Source organism: Neomonachus schauinslandi, chromosome 7 (assembly GCF_002201575.2).
Source record: "Neomonachus schauinslandi chromosome 7, ASM220157v2, whole genome shotgun sequence".
Classification (NCBI taxonomy): domain Eukaryota; kingdom Metazoa; phylum Chordata; class Mammalia; order Carnivora; family Phocidae; genus Neomonachus; species Neomonachus schauinslandi.
The window spans coordinates 28,595,732-28,618,376 of NC_058409.1; the positions used below are offsets into that span (position 1 = coordinate 28,595,732).

Consider the following 22,645-nt stretch of genomic DNA (forward strand, 5'->3'; position numbering starts at 1 on the left):
CTCAACACCCAAAAAACAAATAATCAAGTCAAAAAGTGGGCAGAAGAGATGAACAGACACTTCTCTGAAGAAGACATACAAATGGCTAACAGACACATGAAAAAATGTTCATCATCATTAGCCATCAGGGAAATCCAAATCAAAACCACAATGAGATACCACCTTACACCAGTTGGAATGGCCAAAATGGACAGGGAAAGAAACAACAAATGTTGGAGAGGTTGTGGAGAAAGGGGAACCCTCTTACACTGTTGGTGGGAATGCAAGTTGGTACAGCCACTTTGGAAAACAGTGTGGAGGTTCCTCAAAAATTTAAAAATAGAGCTACCCTATGACCCAGCAATTGCACTCCTGGGTATTTACCCCAAAGACACAGATGTAGTGAAAAGAAGGGCCATATGCACCCCAATGTTCATAGCAGCAATGTCCGCAATAGCCAAACTGTGGAAAGAGCCGAGCTGCCCTTCAACAGATGAATGGATAAAGAAGATGTGGTCCATGTATACAATGGAATATTACTCAGCATCAGAAAGGATGAATACCCAACTCTTACATCAACATGGATGGGACCGGAGGAGATTATGCTAAGTGAAATAAGTCAAGCAGAGAAGTCAATTATCATATGGTCTTCACTTATTTGTGGAACATAAGGAATAACATGGAGGACATTAAGAGAAGGAAGGGAAAAATGGGCGGGGGGAATTGGAGGGAGAGATGAACCATGAGAGACTATGGACTCTGAGAGACAAACAGGGTTTTAGAGGGGAGGGGGGAGGGGGGATGGGTTAGCCCGGTGATGGGTATTAAGGAGGGCATGTACTGCATGGAGCACTGGGTGTTATATGAAAACAATGGATGTGGATCACTACATCAAAAACTAATGATGTATTGTATGGTGACTAACATAACATAATAAAATTAATTAAAAAAAAAAAGAATGAAACTGGACCACTTTCCTACACCACACACAAAATAAACTTGAAATGGATTAAGAACATAAATATGAGACCTGAAACTATAAAAATTCTCAAAAGAGCATAGGCAGTAATTTCTCTGACACTGGCTATAGCAACATTTTTCTAGATGTGTCTCCTGAGGCAAGGGAAATAAAAGCAAAAATAAGCTATTGGGATGTCATCAAAATAAAAAGCTTCTGAACAGCAAAGGAAACAATCAACAAAACTAAAAGGCAATCAACTGAATGGAGAAGATATTTGCAAATCACATATCTGATCAACAGTATCTAAAATATATAAAGAATTTATACAACTCAACACAAACACAAATAATCCAATTTTTAAAAATGGGAAGAAGACACAGACACCACTCCAGAGAAGACATATATATGGTCAATGGACACATGAAAAGATGGTCAACATCACTTACCATCAGGGAAATGCAAATCAAAACCACAATGAGGTATCACCTCATATCTGCCAGAATGGCAAAAATCAGAAACACAAGAAACAAGTGTTGGTGAGGATATGGAAAAAAGGAACCCTCATGCACAATTAGTGGGAATGCAAACTGGTGCAGCCACTGTGAAAAACAGTATGGAGGTTTCTCAAAAAATTAAAAATAGGGCACCTGGGTGGCTCAGTCGTAAAGCACCTGCCTTCAGCTCAGGTCATGATCTCGGGGTCCTGGGATCGAGTCCTGCATCAGGCTCCCTGTTCAGCAGGGAGTGTGCTTCTCCCTCTGCCTCTCTCTCCCCCTCTCTCTGTCTCTCATGAATAAATAAATAAAATCTTTAATAAAAAGATTTTTAAAAAATTAAAAATAGAATTACCATATGATCCACTAATTCCACTATTTAACCAAATAATACAAAAACACTAATTCAAAAAGATATATGCACATCTATGTTTATTGCAGGATTATTGACAATAGCCAAATTATGGAAGCAAACGAAGTGTCCATTAATAGATGAATGAATAAAGAAGATGTACACACACACACACACATATATACATTAAGTGTACACACACACACACACACACACTCACTGACTCAATGGAATATTACCCAGCCATGAAAAAGAAAGATATCTTGTCATTTGCAACAACAAGGATGGATAGGTAAGGTATAATGCTAAGTGAAATAAATGAATCAGAGAAAGACAAATACAATATGATTTTCATTCATATAGGGAATATAAGAAACAAAACAAAGAAAAAAACAGACAAACCAACAGACAGACTCTTAATTATAGAGAACAATCTGATGGTTACCAGAGGGGAGGTGGGAGGGGGTATGGGTGAAATAGGTGAAGGGGAAGAAGAGTACACTTACCTTGATAAGCACCAAGTAAAATGCATAGATTTGTTGAATAACTATATTGTATACCTAAAACTAATATAACACTGTATATTAACTATATTGGAATTAAAAATTAAATAAAGACCAAAAAATAGGACAGGTGAATAAACTGTGCAATATTCACACAACAGTGAGAATGAACAAAGTATAGCAATGCACAACAATCTATCATACATTTGATGTTCAGCAAAAGAGACCAGACAAAAAAAGACATCCTTACAATTTCATTATAAAAGTATAAAAACAGACAAAACTAATCTACAGTGTTAGAAGTCAGGACAGTTCTTTTCACTACATCTGTGTCTTTGGGGTAAATACCCAGTAGTGCAATTGCTGGGTCACAGGGTAGCTCTATTTTTAATTCTTTGAGGCACCTCCACACTGCTTTCCAAAGTGGCTGTACCAACTTGCATTCCCACCAACAGTGTAAGAGGGTTCCCCTTTCTCCACAACCTCTCCAACATTTGCTGTTTCTTGCCTTGTCAATTTTTGCCATTCTAACTGGTATAAGGTGGTAGCTCATTGTGGTTTTGATTTGAATTTCCCTGATGGCTAATGATGATGAACATTTTTTCATGTGTCTGTTAGCCATTTGTATGTCTTCTTTGGAGAAGTGTCTGTTCATGTCTTCTGCCCATTTTTTTGACTCGATTATTTGTTTTTTGGGTGTTGAGTTTGAGAAGTTCTTTATAGATCTTGGATACCAGCTCTTTATCTGTAGTGTCATTTGCAAATATCTTCTCCCATTCTGTGGGTTGCCTCTTTGTTTTGTTGACTGTTTCCTTTGCTGTGCAGAAGCTTTTTATCTTGATGAAGTCCCAAAAGTTCATTTTTGCTTTTGTTTCACTAGCCTTTGGAGACGCATGGAGCACTGGGTGTTATACGAAAACAATGAATTGTGGATCACTACATCAAAAACCAATGATGTATTGTGTGGTGGCTAACATTACATAATAAAATAAAATTTTAAAAAAATTCTGAATTAAAAAAAAGAAGTCAGGACAGTTCTTGCTTGGGACAGGGACAGGCAGTGACAGCAAGGGACACAAAATGGACTTCTAAGATGCTAATGAGATTCTGTCTCTTGATCATGTTGATGGTTGTATGGGTGTGCTCACTTTATGAAAGTACATCAAGTGGTAGTACATTTATGATTGGCACCCTTTGCTCTATATTTGTTATACTCCAATGAAACATACTCTTTACCAATCCAGACCTTGACCTAGAGGACAGGCAAGGATTCAGCATTCATACACATCAAGTCCTCTCTCTCTACATGCTCCACCTTGACTGTACAGACCAACACCCTTCTAGTGGAAACACCTGGGTCTCTAAACTTATGCAGAACATCAGAGGCACCCCATGTGTGTCTGTAGGAGTTGAGGTGAGCTCAAGTGGTCTGACCCCCAGACAGATTGAGAGATGAAGGCTGATGCTACTTTTCCACAGAGACATGGCTCAGGTCACAATGCCTCTGAATGTCCAGCTCGCCAGGACTGCTCTGGTTCCTTTGTGGACCAGGGCTCTTCCTTTGTGGAATAACCCCCAATAGGTCTCCAACTGACAAGCACACCTTCCTCTTCACTTTATCTCAGACAAGGAGTCTACAGACTTCAGAGGATAGGAATCAGCTTTTTTTGCTCCCTGCTACATCCTAAATGGCCAGCACAGTGCCTGATACATAGCAGCCTGGCCAATAAATACCTGTGGTAGGAATGTATGAACACATGAACAAAGAGAACTACTTCATCTGTGTACCAGGACCTGGTTACTAGAAAGGCACGATCTAGATCAAGGATGACAATGGAAAGAAACAAAACAATAAAAACATATGCAAAGGTCTTTCTGAGGTAGGAAGAAATTTTTAAACCATCAACCCTGTCATATAAAGAAAAATCACACAATTTATCTCACACTAGTAAACACAGCAGTATTTTATCTTTACTATGGATAACACTTTAATATTCTCCTTCACTGAAAATGACATAGGTCTTATTCAAGTAGGCTGGTCAAAGGTTGAAGACCAGATCCAGAGTCACAGTAAGATCAGCTGGCCCAGATGTTAGAAGTGATGCCTCAGCCTAACGAAAGTTCTGGACACCAACCAGCCAACCAAGCCCACTGAAGTCACAGAGGAATCAGCATATCCAAGGAGCATAAAAAGACATGGAAACTACCCAACCATCCCTTAACGATGGGGCTATGGAAGGACCCCAAAAAGCCACACAAATCTGTTCAATTATTATCAGTTAACTATTTTCTCCCTCCTGGCAATGGTTTTATCAATTTCAGGTACCATTAATCAGAGGAAATTCAGCAACATGGGGTAAAGCAAAGTCTGAGAGTTGGTTCAGTGGGCTTCAGAACAAGGAGTACCACCATGTCTTGATGATCCTCAAAATTCTTTGTTTATTACATACTCTTAGCACCACTTAAGTTTCAATACCCATTTCTCTGTAAACTAAAGCCAATGTCAGAGTCAACTTCCTTCAGTTCATCTGTGCACAAAATATATCAATTTCGCTAGAGAAGATGCAAAGTTAGCCCATCATTGGCTGGGTTCAGGCCCCTCTGGAGACATGAAGATTTGCTGAGATGACACCCTAGGAGTGTATCTTGTAAAAGGCCTCACATCAGTTTCACTGGGTTCATGTACACAAGTGTCCCTAGAAGCTAGTCAAGAGTCAAATGTTATTCTGCTCCAAGAGCACCTCCTAACAATGCCTACTGCTGAGACTATGCAGACACACATACTGGAGAGCAAGACCTTTCTTTCTATCGGTATCAATGGTAGCCCTATTAGCCAAAGGGGAAAACACTGCACCCATAAAAATCTCCTACTACACAAAATGCTTATTTTGTCTAAAATGTTATTATTCATTGGATCTTATCATGTCAACTATTTAGGATGAATTAATAGTTCTCCAGGATTTCTCTGGAAATACAGTCTGAAAATAACCTGCATCAAAATTATCCAGACTGCTTATTTAAAATGCAGCTTCCAGGGTGTCACCTTCGACCTACTGAAGACTGTGCTCTGGACTCGGAGGCTGAAATCTACAGTTTTGTTTTATTTTGTTTTAAGATTTTATTTATTCATTTGAGAGAGAGAGCACAAGCAGGGGGAGCAGCAGAGGGAGAAGATGACTCCCCGCTGAGCAGGGAGCCTGACGCAGGGCTTGATCCCAGGATCCTGGGATCATAATCTGAGCCAAAGGCAGTAGCTTAACCGACTGAGCCACCCAGGCGCCCCGAGATCTACAGTTTAAAGAAGCCCACTAGTGATGTTACAAGATTATGAAGCTTAGTATGAAAAGCACCGCTCTAGCACCTCACTCGGGGCATTTTCTCTTTTTGCCTTGGCCTGGCCTTTGTTAGAACTGAGAGTGATTCCATGTCAACGGTGGGACAGAAAAGACAGAGCTAAAAGAGAAGAGTGGAGGCTTATACTCGCTGCGTATTTGTTTTCTCTCTGTTTTATCTGTGTGAAGATTGCCTGGCACGCCTGCACTAAGTTCTACTTCCCTGCTCCAATCACAGACACCGACGGACTTTGCATAAATGCCTGCTCACCCAGCATGTAATTATGCTGGGGAATGTTGATGGTGCCCTCGTAGTGGGGACATGTTGCAGATCACACAGGAACAGTTTGCAAATTCTTACAAATAGTTGTATAATATGTCCTTCCTTCCTTCCTTTCCCCAGTATGCCAAACTTAAAAGGAAGTCCATTTTAAAGGATCAAGGGAGAGAGTCTCCTGAGGGACATATTTGTATAGCATCCTAAGAAAAGCAGCCCCATCAAGTTACTGTGGATTTTAGCGGTTACCTTCCAGAAGAATCTCCAATAACTCACATCACTGGTTTGTCAATGCATCTTCCCTCCTTCCCAAGAAGAAACTGTTATCTCATCTCTGTCAAAGGGACACTAAGAGGACCCAGATGGAGGGGCTATGAAATGCACCCACACTACTCAGCACTCGACATGGCGCTGAAGGAATTGCATTCATGTCCATCTCTCCCCCTAAAATGTGACCCTTGAGGGTGGTAATCTTGGTTCTCATCTTTAGCCTCTAAGCCTGGCATCCAGCTGGTTCTCAGCAGTGATGGCAGGAGAAGGGAATGGGGAGGAGGGCAAGGAACAACTCATTCAAACCACTCTCATTTTTGAAATAAATACTTCATAAACCATCACTCCATCCAGAAACTCCACGGCGCCTTTATTTTTAAAGAGCAGTGGGAATTGCAGGAGCTCTATAGCCCAGGACGCTGGACCACAGAGTGAAGGAGAAGCTCACGGGCCCCAGACCTTAGAGGAGGAAGGACTTACTGAAGGGGTAGGCAAAGAGCAGGATGGACACTTTCCCATCAGAGGAGGCTGCTAAGGCTGGCAGAGAGGGAGAACAACAGAACAGGCCATCCTTCCACGTCCTTGGCCCATCTGCGGATCTCATTTGTCACAGGTGACTCATTCTCCTGCCTCCAAAATAGGTGTTAAGCTGAAAATGGGCAAAGTGTGCTTTTTAAATAAACTAGGAGAGAGCCTGCTGCTTAACAGAATCTTAGGGCAAACACGTCTAATGGAAACACATCAGGGTCCTTCCCACTTCCAGACTTTGGGACTTGCTCCTCCCACTTGCTGCCTGGAACACAAGTACCTCCTCTCCTCACCTGGCTCACTCCTGTCATCCGCCAGCTCTCAGCTCCAACGGCCTTCCCCGGGAGCATCCCCTGGGCAGAAGAGTTCATCAGCGCCTTCCCCTTCCCTTTACATAGTCTCAAGGCGGCTGTATCTCTACCTTGTAGCACTTTTGTCTACTGTACCTACACGCTTATTTTGTGATTGTTTATCTATTTGCTACAGAGTAAACCCCAGGAGGATACAAACCTCTCCGTCTTCACGCAGCACCCAGCAAAGGCCTGATACAGACCTGGCATTTGGAGAACACTTTTGCACCAACAAACCATCATGCCCTGCATTAGCTATTTTTTATTGTTTGGGTTTTCCTAAACCACAGTCAACCGGCTCTGCCTTTAGTGAATTATAGGTCCTCTGATAGCCTGTCATGATCTGGAGCTGAAGACCTAGATCTGAAGAGAGAAGGAAGAAAGGCCTGGCCAACCCTACCAGTATTTTCCTGTTGGTTTTATTTTTTATTTTATTTTTTTTTTAAGATTTTATTTATTTATTTGACAGAGAGAGAAATAGCGAGAGCAGGAACACAAGCAGGGGGAGCGGGAGAGGGAGAAGCAGGCTTCCTGCTGAGCAGGGAGCCCGATGTGGGACTCGATCCCAGGACCCTGGGATCATGACCTGAGCTGAAGGCAAACGCTTAACGACTGAGCCATCCAGGCGCCCTTCCTATTGGTTTTAAAGCCAAACCAGGATCTTGGGGACTCCTGAACTCCAACAAGCAACATTTGCTAGACCCTGAAGGAACTTCCTCAAGGACAGTAATGCAGAACCCCACCCACCCCCAAAGCCAGCCTGGATCTCTCTGTAGGACAAGATGAGGTTTATACCTTTTGAGATGGGCTGGAGGCAACCAGATCAGACCTTAACATTAAAAGTGATACTGATCATTCCCACCAACAGAATGCAAGTTGGTACAGCCACTTTGGAAAACAGTGTGGAGGTTCCTCAAAAATTTAAAAATAGAGCTACCCTATGACCCAGCAATTGCACTACTGGGTATTTACCCCAAAGACACAGATGTAGTGAAAAGAAGGGCCATATGCACCCCAATGTTCATAGCAGCAATGTCCGCAATAGCCAAACTGTGGAAAGAGCCGAGATGCCCTTCAACAGATGAATGGATAAAGAAGATGTGGTCCACACATACAATACAGCCATCAGAAAAGATGAACACCCAACTTTTACATCAACATGGATGGGACTGGAGGAGATGATGCTAAGTGAAATAAGTCAAGCAGAGAAAGTCAATTATCATATGGTTTCACTTATTTGTGGAACATAAGGAATAGCATGGAGGACACTAGGAGAAGGAAGGGAAAAATGAAGGGGGGGAAATCGGAGGGAGAGATGAACCATGAGAGACTATGGACCTGAGAAACAAACAGGGTTTTAGAGGGGAGGGGGGAGGGGGGATTGGTTAGCCTGGTGATGGGTATTAAAGAGGGCATGTACTGCATGGAGCACTGGGTGTTATACAAAAACAATGGATCGTGGATCACTACATCAAAAACTAATGATGTATTGTATGGTGACTAACATAACATAATAAAATTTAAAAAAAAAAAGTGATACTGATCAGGGCTGAGCTGGCAAAACAGGGCTCCCTGGGGAGCCCTTCACATAACTCGAATTTCAGGCACAGCTGGGCACAAATTCACTCTCATATACATCATGATGAGTTGCTAGTTTCAGGAGGTCCAGTGATGATGGAAAATATAATGGGAAAGTCTTCTGTGCCAGAAGCTGCAACTGGAAATTAACAGAGAAGAGACCATATGGAACCTCACACAGCCTTCCAGACTGGCAAGGAATGAAGACAGCCTCAAGGATAGTGGAACAAATCTCCCCAACATTTCCCTAAGACATGACACAGAAAACAACATCTGCAGCTGTGTGCCAACAATTCACTCACAGGACAGAAGACAAGTGACCCTCGGAAAGCAAATCAGAGGAGCAGGTATTTCAGCCACTCAAAGATCATGAGTGCCTTACTTTGTACTTTGCGTCATGATGTCACTCATCCTCCCCCAAACCCAACAAGTATGTATGATCACTCTACTTTTATAGATGAGGAAAGTAATGGTTTGGCCAAAGACCCAAGCCTATACTTGGCAAGACTGCAAGGTGAACTCAGGTCAAAGAATGGGCTCTTCACTATGAAAGGACTCAGCTTCAAAGAGTTGTGTCCCAATTGTGCGGGCGTTGGGTTTCTTTTTCAGATTCGCCCTGACTCTCAACAGCACCCCCATCTGTTGGTATCCATAATCACTATCAATTACTAAAAGAATGAGACATGTGTCCAAAGCTAGTATGACTTACTGGGGCCAGACCTCTGCAAAGAACAACTTGTCTCCATCCTGAAGGTGTGGAAAGTCCTGATCCAGAATAATTCACTCACTCACTCACTCATTCATTCATTCATTTACTCATTCATTCATTCACTCACTGAGAAGCCTTCTGTCCTAGGCTTAATGGTAAAGGTCTGGGAACACTGAGCTCTATACAAGTGTATCCTGAAAAGGGTTATAAAGTTGTAAGGTCCCAGGTTACAGATAGAGATTAGAACTGCCCCCCAGAAAATGTTTTGCAGCATGTGTAGGATGTAGAATTTCCACCCACCAAAAACTATAAAAGTACACATGTCTGTAATTCTCCTATAGGCTTTCTTTCCCAGGAATACATCAAGAGGTATGCTTAGGAAGAAATTCAAGTCAACACAATGCTTATTCACCACCTACTCTGTGCCAGGCATGCTAAGACTCAGGCTCTGAGTTCAGGAAACATCCAATGATTTAAAAAGCTAAAATACAAATATGTACAACTAAAATTGAGGAATAATACATAAAGTGTTATAGGAGTTTTGTTAATATTTAAAAAAATAGGCTCCATCTGTTCAGCATTTATTACACCAGATACTTTGCTAAGAACTTCCCAGGTAGTAGCCAGTTTACTCTTCATGCCAGCCCTGTAAGGTTGGCTAACATACTGGACATCCATGTCCCCTTAAGGAACTACCCCTCAACCTCCCTTCCACCATAGGATTCTTGGAGCCCTCACACCACTTTAGCCCCAGGTCCCAGGCCTGAACAATTAGCATATTCTACCCAATTGTCCAGAGTGATTGATTGGGGATGGGTATATAAAAACAGGTAAATCTGACAAGTCTCAATTCTGGGAATTTTGTTGGCACTACTGAGACATAAAAACTTTATGATGATATAAATTTGTACTTGCCATGAGCCACCACATGGAATCAATGAGCTTGAGAACAAAACCAACATAGGGGAAAGAAAGCCCAAAGACTGGGGGATGGGGGAGTGTCTGGATCCAACCCTACCTGAAGTCATAGCTTATCAGTAGAATCTTCAGTTATAAAGCAAGTAAGTTTTCTTTTCCATTTAAGCCAGCCTGAACTACATTTCAGTTACTTGAAATCTAGAGTCCCCACCAATAAGAGTGTTACTATCCCCACTTAACAAATGAAAAGTCAAGGATTCAGAGAAGACAAATAATCTGACTCCCTTAAATTTAATTAACTAAGGTATGGAGACCACATGGTAGTATGCATTGAGTCAGCCTGCTCAAATGCCAGGGACAAATTTTTTCCCTCCATTCACCAGGGCCAAGGTGGAGACATGCAAGTCACCTTACTATGCTCCTTTTTCTGCATGGTGGGTTCATTTCTTGTTTACCTTTACAGTGAGCGGGTAATCCTCTGGGGTCCCAGTTTTACCCAAGGGTGTATTAAATTCTTCATTCTGGGCACTGTCTTCTTTCTTAGAAGTACACAACAATGGTACATCTTAAAAGTAATGGCATCTCATATTAGATGAAATAGGGTAAGAAAATACTTGTAACCTTGGGCAAATTGTTTAATTCCTTATGGGAAATTTATTTTGTTTGTAGTTACCTCGGCTGGGAAGAGATCCACGGTGAGCCTGGGTCTGAGGAATTTCCTGAGGAACATTTATAGTTACCTCACCAGAAGAAAGGTAAAAAGAGTATTCCTGAAAGTGTTCAAGTTTAGATACTGAGTGTGTTTGGTGTGAAATACATTAGGTAAAAAAGATATGATTTATTATAAAATATTTAATTACTAACATTACTGCCTCTCTCCAAGCAAGATAAAAGAGTTGAGTTAATGATTAGGTACCACTCCTCTAGGGAAGTAGCACAGGCCCCATGATCCATTTGGGACCACTTCTTGCTTTTGAAAATAATCTCATCAGCCTAAAGAAGAGGACGTATCTTCTCAGCAATCCAGTTCAGCAGAAGTACTACAGGGCAGGACTGGGAGAGGACCAGGAGAGGCAGGGGAACTCAGCCTAGGAAGGTCAACTGGGGCAAGAAGCTCTCCCATCCTTGCCAGGCAAGAACTAGATTTTCTATGGCAAGGACAAACTGAAGGTAAGGACAAAAAACATGAGAATGGTCTCAGGCCTACCAACTCCCAAACTGTCTCTTTACAATGATTCCTGTGAAATAATTATTTCTTTCAGTGGTCATTTAGTACAGGGGATTTAAGATAGTGGGTTCATTAAAGAGAGTCAGGATCACAAACTCATTTAAGTCTCCTTGAACTCGTTTAATCAAAATGATTTTCTGCTACTCTCTATTACAAGCCGAGTTTCTGTGGTGACAGATTAATGACTGATCCACTAAGCCATACCACCTCTCTTGTCACCAACTCTACCAACTGAGCCAGCCACTATTCTATCAATAAGCCCCATCTGCCCTTGAAACTCATGACAGCTGAGATGTTAAGATCAAGTAAGCAGATCAGATGCTCACTGCCACCCCAGTTCTGCTACGGAGACCACCAAATCCCACAGAGTGTACATCAAGAGGAGAAAGAATGCAGGCTGGTCCTTGTGGCCTCATTAGAATTACAAACTCAGGTCACTCTGGACTAAGATAAATGCCAGCCAAGGCAACGTTTCTGATTCTTCAGACCTGCTCAAGGTAATTATCCTGGAGTTAAATGTCAAGTCTAGTTTCATGTGTGCAAAAGAAAGAAAATGTCATGTTTGGTGTAAGCAACAATATTATTTTAATCAAATCAGAAGCTCATTATTAGCAGAAGATAAGCCCTGATGTGACCTCTACAGTAAGCCATATCTACCTGTGTTCCGTTCCACTTCGTCTCAAACTAAGATTCTTCACTGCCCTCAGATGTAAAGTAGGAAAGACTTACAATGTGATATCAAAGGAGCCTCACACCCTAAATCCACTCCACTCTTGACTGATTGCAATGCACAGTGAGAATCTGGAATCAGACTGCCTGGGTCCAGTCCAGGCTCCTCCACAGCCCAGCTCTGTAACTTGGGGCAACAGCCTCAACCTCCCAGTAAACTGTCAATAATAGTACTTCTCTCCTAGGATGGCTATGAATTTTAAATGAGATAATATATGTAAAGTACCTTAAACAATGTGCTTGGTTAATGTTAGGTATTATCTATTTCTGCAATGTTTTAATTTTTTAATTACAACCAGAATGTACAAATGTTATAAGAAAAAACTTATTAAAAAAAAAAACTAAGTAAGAAAGAAATGCATGAAAGCCTCAAAGGATTTCCTCCAGTAGACAAGAGGTTACTGAGAGAAGAGATGACATTATTTACCTTGTGCACGCTTACAGCCCACACTGCCTAGCATATACTAGACAATCAGATAGGTGTGGGAATGAATGTGCAAATAAATGTAAGAATGAACAGAGGAAAATTTCCTTAGAGGAATGACTGTGGAGACCAAAATCACACTGAGGAAAAATCCAGAGAATGACTGTAGCATCTTGACCCCCCAATCTCAAACCACAGAGAAGTTAAATGTATGACAGCAGAAAGCCAGAAATTATTGTACAACCTAATACAAACATCTACCTTCTTCATCTACCCCTTCTCAATACTGTATTTGTGCAAAAGTCTCAGTCTCCATCTGACCAAAACATCCCAACTGCTCATCTTTATAAAAGAATGATGACCAAACAGACCACCAATACATTTGGGAGCAAACATCTCAACATTGTTCTGTTTCTCCTGGATCGCTCACTCCAGGCAACAAGCCGTGGAGTGGTTCTGAAAGTTTTGTTTCTGTAAAGGAGACAGTTATTAAGTGTGTACCTTGAGCAACAGGACCACCTCAAAGTGCCAAGTAGTGGCTCTCAGGTCATCCCTGGCAATGTCACAGAGCACTCAATGCAGGGGACCATGGAGCACACAGCCTGCTATCATTTCCATTTCAAAGTGAGCCCAATAACACATTCTGCATGGAGCACTGGGTGTTATGCACAAACAATGAATCATGGAACACTTCATCTAAAACTAATGATGTAATGTATGGGGATTAACATAAGAATTAAAAAAAAAAAAAAGTGAGCCCAATAACAACCACCAAAGGGTATCATCAACATTCTAAAAGGAGACTTTAGTTTTTAGTTTCACAAGGTCAAAAGTCACTTCTAAATCTTTCTCCCCCAGGTGTCTGGGTGGCTCAGTTGGTTGAGCAACCAACTCTTGGTTTCAACACAGGTCATGATCTTGGGGTCGTGAGATCAAGCCCCAAATCAGGCTCTGTGCTCAGTGGGAGTCTGCTTGGGATTCTCTCTCTTCCTCTGCCTCTCCTCTCTCTCCCTCGCTCTTTCTCTCTCCCTCTCTCACTCTCTCTCTCCGTCTCAAAAATAAACCTTTAAAAAATAAAAATTTTTTAAAAATTAAAAAATAAATCTCTCTCACCTGAGTGCAATAAAGTGACAAGTCAGGGGAAAGGCAACAAGCTTTCTTTCACAATGACTTTCAAATATTGACAAGCATCATAACAGTAATCTCAGGACACTGTGTAAGTTATCAGTGGCTTCAACAAAACAACCAACACACTAACAGAGAAGCTAAGCTTTGTCAACCTTAAGCAAGACCTGGCTCAGTGCAAACAATCGGGCTGGCTGAGCAACTGCCCCATTAGCTGGGTCTTTGTCCACTGTCCACTGAACATCCGGTTTTTAGAGCAAGCAACCTTTTACTGCCTGGACACAGGGAACAGAGGCTTTTTGGTTACTCCAAGTAAATGACCCAATGAAGATGCTTGAAGGTGGAGTAAAGGAGCATCTAGTTTGAGTTTCACAACTTTGAAGAGGTTACTAGCCACAGCTGGTATCACAAGACCCCATGAAACATATCAAATGGTTGATGATAAAACCTGTCTGGGACTTTTTAACATTTTGAGATGTTTTTAATGGTATGCTGGATTAAATATTCATTTTAAAAGAATATATGCCGGTAAAAATATTAACACCTAAAATTCTCCAGAAACAAAAAAGCAGTGTGTTTGAACATAGAAGCATTTCTCTTTTTATTAAGCTTCAGACATTTTTACAATATTTAAGGCAGTCTTTCCTAAACATTTTAAGAATTACCGAGAATGTTTGTTTAAAATAGAGTTTTCCAGCAATCATTCTGAAAGTATGGAATCAGGCTCTCCAGGGGAGGAGTCTGGGTGCTAGAATTTAACAAACACCCCAGGGGAGCCTCATGATCAGTCAGGTTGTGGACAACACTGACCCAAGGATAAAAAAATGTCACCATTTGCAAGCAAGATGAGAAATGGAGAAAAACTCAACTTCTAAAAATTTAAAGCTTAATGGAAAATAAGGATAATGTCATGCTTATGATACACCAAGACAAGAAACTCTTGAGCAGACACAAAAGCACAGTAAACCTTTCCACACCCTGAAGGCCAACAAACGCAGCTGCTTTCAACCCGACTGAGGTGCCACTCTAACCAAGGCATCGGCAAAGGTGTCCTTCTCCTCTCCACCTGGCCCAATTCTTCCACCCCTAGCCCAGGTAAGCATCTGCCTTGTCCCTCAACTCTACCCAAAATGTAATGATAAAACAAATTTTAAAAAGCAAAATTATTTCTACCCTATTGAGTCCATGAGTGAATGCTTCTTTGGGGGCACCTTTTGGGCAGTCGGCATCTTTTTCAGCCTCAGGCAAATAAAGTCAGTGCAGGACTCCTCCAAACTGAACAGAAAGGGGGATGCAAGATGGTTAACAGAGCAGGTCAGGGACAGGGGGAGGTGCGCCAGGCATCTCGTGCCTGGGGGAAGCACAGAGGAAGGTCGCTGCATAAGTCAAGCTCAAAATAACTGTCAAAGTTCATTAATGCATTTGAAAGCACCTTTCAAAGAGAAGCAGCCCACAGTCAACTAAAGAGAGGAAGAGGAGGAGCAGAGAGAGGAGGGAAAAGCCCTCACTCGAGGCTATGTGCATACCTGCTCCTCAGGAATGGGACCTGGAGAGGTGCCCTTTACAAAGTACAAGAAAATATCTGGATTCACTGGATTTCCTCATATTTTTCCCCTGCAAGGGTTTGGGGCTACCAGAAATGGGGCTAGACAAATCCAGTAAAGGGAGGGTGCCTCCCACACATCTCCCACCTAAAAGAGCCCTGTGGCAAGAACAGGGGCTCTGTGGTGCGGGTCTCTCTCAAGGGCAGGAAATCCTCATGTGAAGTATCATACAAGTTCTCTCCAGGTCCCCTCCAGGCACATGGTCCCAGCCACCTGGGAGAGCCTTTGAAAGAGCTGTCGGCAGCCCCCGTAGCACCCGAGCGGTCGCCATCTGCTGGAAACACTATGCCAGGTGCTTCTTGTCCTGCATCCTCTGGGACATACCTGGGTAGCAGCAGCCCTGGGGCAAACGGGCAGCACATTTGCCTCCCGGGGCTCCCCCAGAAGAGCAATCCTCTGCCACCCAGGCTCCTCTTCAGGGCAGGAGCCGGACTCCACGAGTGGCCTGCTCCCTTTCCCCTAAGACACCGAGGGTCAAAACCACCACACCTCCCCCATACCACTACCATCAACCTTTGATGAGGCCCATTGCCATGACCCTCCAAAGCTCCTAGAACACCTGTCTCTTAACAAATCAGCCGGGCTCAGCCCCAAGCCTAACATCTGCAGCACGGACTCTTCTGGCATAGCCTAGAGATGGTCCAAATCACTGCTGCCCCAGGAAGGTTCTCTAGGGCGCTCGGTAAAGTCAGCCACCAACGTTAGGGGAACGGAGGGTCTGAGGAAGGCTCTCTCCGAGCGGCTTGCTGTTCATACCATGTCAGTCAGTCACCTCCCCCAGTCCCATGATAACACACACCTGGACCACAGGTCGCAGGCAAAGAGCATCAAGTCTTCGAAGTTGTCTTTAAAGTTCTTCTCTGGGAAGAGGCAGCCTAGGAACCCCGACCGACAAGCTGCGGGGGCAGGTCTGCACCAATCCCCGCTCCACCCCGCCCCAGAGGCCCCCTCCCTGAGAGGCTCCCGGGCCCCGCAGGGCCTGGCAGCAGCAGCGGTACTCACGTCTCGAAAGCGGTTCCAGTACTTGTCCCGGTCGTACTGGGAGACGGTGCTCAGCCACTGGTCATTGTCTAGGAAATTGCCGTTGTGGGGGCCCGCGCCGCCGGCGAGCGCGTCCGGGTGCCGGCTCTCCACCTGGAGGAAGCACCACGCCGCGGCCGCCGCCGCCAACACCGCGATCGCCGGCATCTGCGGGCAGGGGGCACGCAGGGGCGTGAGGCGGGAGGGCAGGGCCAGGCGAGCCCCCCACGCCGCACCGCGCCTCCGCTACCCGCCGGGCTGCAGAGACTGGGGCTCTCACCGCGGGGACACGGTCATCCCCGCACACCCCGGGGCGCCTGTCGCGGATCTAGAGACCCGGGGATCCCTCTCACGAAGGGGGCTTAGTTACAAATGAAGAGGCTGCGTCACAAATTAGGGGCTGCTCCCAAACTATAGAGGACCCCTGTCGCCCATTCTCCGGGTGCCCCACAGACCGCTACTCTCAGATCAGGGTTTTCAGCACCCCTCCCCAAAAACGGGGAGCCCCGGGTCGGCAAGCCGCACTCCCATAGACGGTGCCCAGAGCTCTGGGGTAGGGAGGGGGAGAACAGGGCTCCGAGCAGCAGCCCAGGCTCTGGCCCAACGGGGCGCGGGGTGCGGAGGTGGGGGGTCCCCCTCGCCCGCCCTGCCGCCTCGGCAAGAGGGGCGCGCGGAGACACCCCCAGGCCCTGCCCCTGCCAGCCTCCGGGTGGTCGCGGGGAGGTCCCAACTACGCCAAGTTGGGGCGCGGGGTTCCACGGGGCACGTACCGTGGGGGCCGGCCCGGGTCCGCGCGTCCGAGTTGCTTGAGCTCGCGTGGCGCGGTCGCAGAGGAGGCTGATCCGCCGCGTCGCTCTCCTAAGCTCCTGCCACCCGCCGCCGCGCGTCCGGCCGCTTTGTGAGCCCGCAGCGCTCTGGCTCCGCTCGCTCTCCGGCTCGCTCGGGCGCGGCGACCGCGGGCGGAGGAGCCCGAGCGCACGAGCCGAGGCCTCTGGCGACCCCTAGCGGCCTCGCGCTGCCGTGCCGCCCGCCCGACAGCCGCGCAGCCCCTGGGCCGGCGGCCTGGGACGTGGTTATCCACAGCTCAGTGCGGGGCTGAAACAAGCTTTCAGGCTCAAGCAGCGGACAGCCAGCGGAGGCGACTGAGGATACAAGGCCAAGAAGCCGGCCAGCGTTTAGACAGTCTCAAAAGGAAGGTCGTCGGGCCACCCAGGTCAGCCTCACCTAGGTCGGGGGAGGAGAGGGCTTCTTAAAAATGCGGATTCCTGCCTCAAGCTCCAGACTCGCTGAATCAGCATTCCTTAGGAGCGCCCCCCCCCCCCCCCCCCCCCCCCCCCCATGAGAGAATTTCTGCACTGGCCATTCCTGGTCGTGTGCCCACCTGCGTCTCTGCACTCCCATACGCCATTACCATGCCCACTGCTGTCAACCCCTTAAAACAGTCCGTCCGACCTCCATTTCTATAATTTCTACATCCTTGTATCCCCACGGCGGACCTGTGCATATCCTTTGGTGTTCTTCTGCAGAGAAGCCCATGTCTGCTTGTGTTCCCATCCTTTGAGAACTGGCCCTGGCACCAGCCTGTTGGATTTTCCTCGAGGGCAGGAAGGAGAACGAGGAAAACCAAACCAGGTTTCAGGAAGAGGACACAGGACACAGACAGGGAGGGGAGGAAGTGGGGGAAGGGCGCTGCACTTGACCTCCTCCTCCCCCACCATCTGGTTTCCAGCACCTGGTCGAACAGGGCTGGAAAGGAATTAATACAGTGCCCTGTGTGCATACGGGTGACACTCACCTGCTGCCTTTCTCTTGTACAACCACACCCCACTCCCCAGACACCCGAGTGCTCTTTTAAAACACGTCTGATACCTTCGCCCCTCTTCCTTCAACACACACACTTAAAACCCTTCACGTCACTTTCCTGATAAAAACCAAACTCTGAGTGAAGCCCCCAGACCCTGCACATCGGTCCCCGCTCCGGCTGCCTCTCAGGCCACTCCTTACTCCTTCCCTGACTTCTAGGACAGGTTGGTCTTGGTATAGACCCCAGTGGGCATAGGCTTCCCCCAGCACTGGGTGCTCACTTCTGCCTGGGCCACGGTCCACACCCAGCCCAACACGGGCTTCATTAATTCACCCCTGTAGCTTATACATCCTGACCTCTTCACAGTAACTCTTGCTAAGCCTGTGGACCAGGCCAAGACCCTAGTGAGGCTCTCCTTGAGAACACCCTTCTCCAGCTGTCAGCTCCCTGCACTTGAAATCCCTTACTCCATGTCTGTGCTCCCCACCTGGCTGCAGCGAGGGGAGGATGGAGGCCACGTTTGGCTCGTTCACCTCTGCCCCCACTGCCCAGAACCACGCTCCTGACACACAGCAAGTGCTCAGAAAATAGGTGATGAATGAATGAATGGCACCCAGCCGTGGCCTGGGACCACACCTAGCCACATTCCCCAACCTGTGTGGTATGGTCAGATATGAGTTGTGCCACAACTAATTTGGTTGCATGTAGTTTCATGTGCGGAAATTGGATTGTGATGTTTCCTAAAAAGTAGCAGATGCTTATCCCAACATTGCTCTGACTGATTTACATTCCTAGAAGCATTCTTGAGAGGGAGAAAAAGGAGTGGAGGCACAGCTATATATTGGGGACCACATGTCATCCACAGTTTATTTTATCATGGAAATATGTTCGGTATTTCAGGGTTGTGTCCTGGCTGGATCAGAGTGGGAAAGAGGTTTAGAAATGATGGAGAGAGTGTTTCTTAGTTTTCACAGAAACCCAACCAAGCAGCCACTTCACCATTTCTCTGCCCAATTTGACAGCAAAACTTCTCCAAAGAGTTGTCCCCAAATGTCATTCTGCCTCCTCAGCTCCAGTTCTTTCTTCCACCCACTCTCATGTGCTTTTCATCCTCACTGACTGAAGTGACTTGTCACCATCAGCAACCTCCTCCAAGTCATCACACTGAGTGGGAGACCTCCCCTTCTTCAGTCCTCCCCTTCTTGGCCTCTGAGAGGTTTCTTGAGGCTCCTGTGGCCCCAGCCCTGCTGGCTCTCCCACTCCCCACTGGCCATGCCTACCAGTCATTTTCAGGGCTCAGGCCTGGGCCCTCTGCTCTGTCTACACCGTGTCCCTGGGTGTTCCTCTCCAGTCCTGTGCAGAGATTCTGCAGTTGCATTTCCAGCCTCGAAGGGTCTGGTGACTTTCAGCTGTATGTCCAACTTTGTACTTGACATCTCCTCCACATGACCCATGGGTGTGTCAGACTGGACCAGGTGAAACCAAGAGTCTAGATTTCCCTCCGTGAACCTGTGCTCTGAGAGATTCCCTATTGCAGTAAATGTAATCCCATGCACATGGCTGCGAAGGCCAGAAACCTGGGAGGCATCTTCAGTCTCTTCCTTGCCCTCGCCCCTCACCTCGTGGCTATCAGCAAGCTGACCCGTTCCACTGCCCACCACCCCTCCAATCCATCCACTTCAGTCCACCCACATGGCACCCCTGGGCCCACAGCCACTGCTTCTCACCTGGAGGACTGCACTGGCTTCTTGGTTCGTCTCCCTGATTCTTTCCTTTCCCCTCCAATCCATTATCCATTGAGGATAATCGCTTCCAAACAGAAACCACTCCCTTGAAAAGAAAAAAAAAAATTCAATGGTTCACTGTGACACCAAAAAAAAAACCCAAACTCCCTCCCAACACTGAGGAAGCCCTATTCCATCTGGCCTCTCTCCCTCCCTCCCAGTCCCTGGATTCTTGCCATGCTCCTTGTCATGGTTTTGCACACATGCCAAGCATGTTCTCACCACAGGTACTCGGCACTGGCCAGGTCCTTGGCCTGGAATGCACTCTCCCTGCCCTTCCTAGGTCAGCTCTTTCTTAGCCGTCCTATCTCAGCTCGGTGTCACCCCCTCAGGGAAGGCTTCCCTGACCACCTCATCTAAAACAGGCCCTCCCCATCCCAGCTGCATCACCACTCTCTAGCCTTGTACCTGGTTGTCCCGTAAGAGTATTTGGTTCCTTTGTCTCTCTCTTTCCCAGTCCAAATGTTAATTCCAGGAGGTTATACATAGCATCTTTTTTACTCCTGTATTCCCAGGCTTATCTCAGAGTCTGACAGTCAATGGGCACTCAATAACTATTTATCCATGAATGAATGAATGAATGAAGCAAGCACATTCCATAGTCCTTCATGCATTCAGAAGTTTGGGAACTGTCTAGAGGCATTTCCTTTGGTAGCCCTTAAATCCCTTGTCCTGCAGATCCAAACTCTGCCTTTCTGGCAGGGCCTGTCCCCAGTTTAATCAGAGGGCATCTGCTCTTGGCCAGTCTCCAACTTCACAACTGGAACGTTCCCTGGAACCACCCACCGGGGTGGGAAGGGCAGCCAGAGCACCGCGGGCAGGTGTGGGGATGCTAGATCTGGCCAGAGCCGAGAAAGGACGTAACCTTGGAACAGGGGCAAGGAGGCTGGAAGCTGGAGACCTGCCATCAGCACAGCCAGCACTTGAGGGCAGAAATGTCAGATTTATTCGGCTGTGGGAAGTACCCAGGACCAAAATCAATACTGAGCCTTGGGGCTATATTTCTGCTTTTCATTGGCTTACACACAACTATAATAACTCCTTGTTTTAACATAGTTCTTATTTCCAAAGTGCTCCACATGTTTTATTTTCAGTTTAATGGATCCTCAGACATGTGCTCCTGGGTATTCTGAAGCAGACATAACTATCACCATTTTATGCTGAGGATAGGGGAGCAGAGAAAGGTCAGATGAATTGCTGAAGGTCACAGAACGAGGAAGGTGGGTCTCATAGTGGAAAGTTCTAAGTGTCACTCCCACTCCACAATGCTCTGCTGGCTAGAATGAGAACCACCCACTGGGCTCCATGGGATAAAATAGGTGCTTGCGATACTCACCTTGTCATCAACCCAGATTTATGTTTAGCTGCAGACTCCTATCTCCCTCCTACGTGGCATCTCCATTTGGCTATCTCGCCACCACTTTGAATTCAGTGTCCCAAACGGAGTGCCTGAGCCATGCCTCCTCACTAAACCTGCTCCCCACCTGTGTCCCCACCTCAGGAAAACCAGCACCACCCCAAACGCCAGTGTCATTCTGACTCCCTCCTCAGCCCCCACTTTTAATGAGTCACCAATATGTCAAGTCTACCTCTGCGGTATTTCCCGATACACCCACTGTGCCCCCTGCTACACCTCTAGAGTCCGGTCCCCCACCACTGTTCATCTGCACTGCACAGAGCCCCCTACAAGGGTCTCTGCCTTTCTGCTAGACACGTGTGATTCACTCTCCATACGGGCACCAGACTGGTCCTCTCAGTAGAAACGTGACCGCTTCTCTTTCCTTACTGACCTGCCCGTGCTGTCAGGATGAAGATCAAGCACCTAACCATGACTCCCTCTACACCCTGCTAAACCTGGACGCTACCAGCCCTTTCCTCCTTTCCCTCTAATCACCTGCCCCCCCCCCACTGCACTCCAGGGCCTATTTGTGGGGGCTCCCTACAGCCCGGATGCTTCTCCTCACTCCCTGCCCTTCTCCTGGCCAGCACCTGCTTACCCTTCAGATTACAGCTTCACGCCAAGTCCTCAGAAAAGGCTCTCCTGACCCCAGCCTCCTCACTGCACTCATCACAGCTGTAAAATGTCCATCCTCCACCAGACCCTCAGGGCACAGCGGTCTGGGCATGTCTGTCTTGTTTGCTGTTGACCCCACATCTGGTACCTAGGAGGTACTCAATAAATACTGAGTGAATCAGTGAATGCTTATGGCTCAATGTATTTATTTCCTTCCCTTCTCAAAAGCAAAGCAGCTCCCAGGTTTCTGTCGGTATCTTCACCCCCAAACCCTCCACGGATGGAAGCTGGAAACAATGAGGGATGATGTGACCACTCCATTCCCAGGCTGCCTGCTGCTTTGAGGGTGAACATATCCCGGCCCCAAGAAGAGGACAAATGAAATAGGCGCATTTCTTGGCACCACTGAAAAGAGCTCACCCAGCAGGGCCTGTAACTTTTACGAAGATGTCGATTTCTCCTATTGATTATATGTATACAGCTGAGCCAGGCTCACTCCATCTTCCTGCATACCCCATGGCCATTCCCACCCCACACACATACCATCTTGCTCTCTTTCCCCCCATGCAGAGCCATGGTGTATGGGCAGCCCAGCTTGGGAGAAATTGATTTTAAGCAAATGAATACCTCACAAATAAATGAAAATAACCATCAGAAAAGAC

General features: G+C 46.3%; 1 protein-coding gene across 1 annotated transcript in view; it reads right to left on the reverse strand.

Moving 5' to 3' along the window:
- Positions 1 to 16,549, reverse strand: part of SPOCK1 (SPARC (osteonectin), cwcv and kazal like domains proteoglycan 1) — a 529,851-nt gene extending 513,302 nt beyond the window's left edge. The window contains exon 1 of the mRNA XM_021701920.1: positions 16,364 to 16,549. Coding sequence (XP_021557595.1) covers positions 16,364 to 16,549 — 186 coding nt within the window. The remainder of the gene's footprint in view (positions 1 to 16,363) is intronic.
- Between the last annotated feature and the right edge of the window lie 6,096 nt (positions 16,550 to 22,645).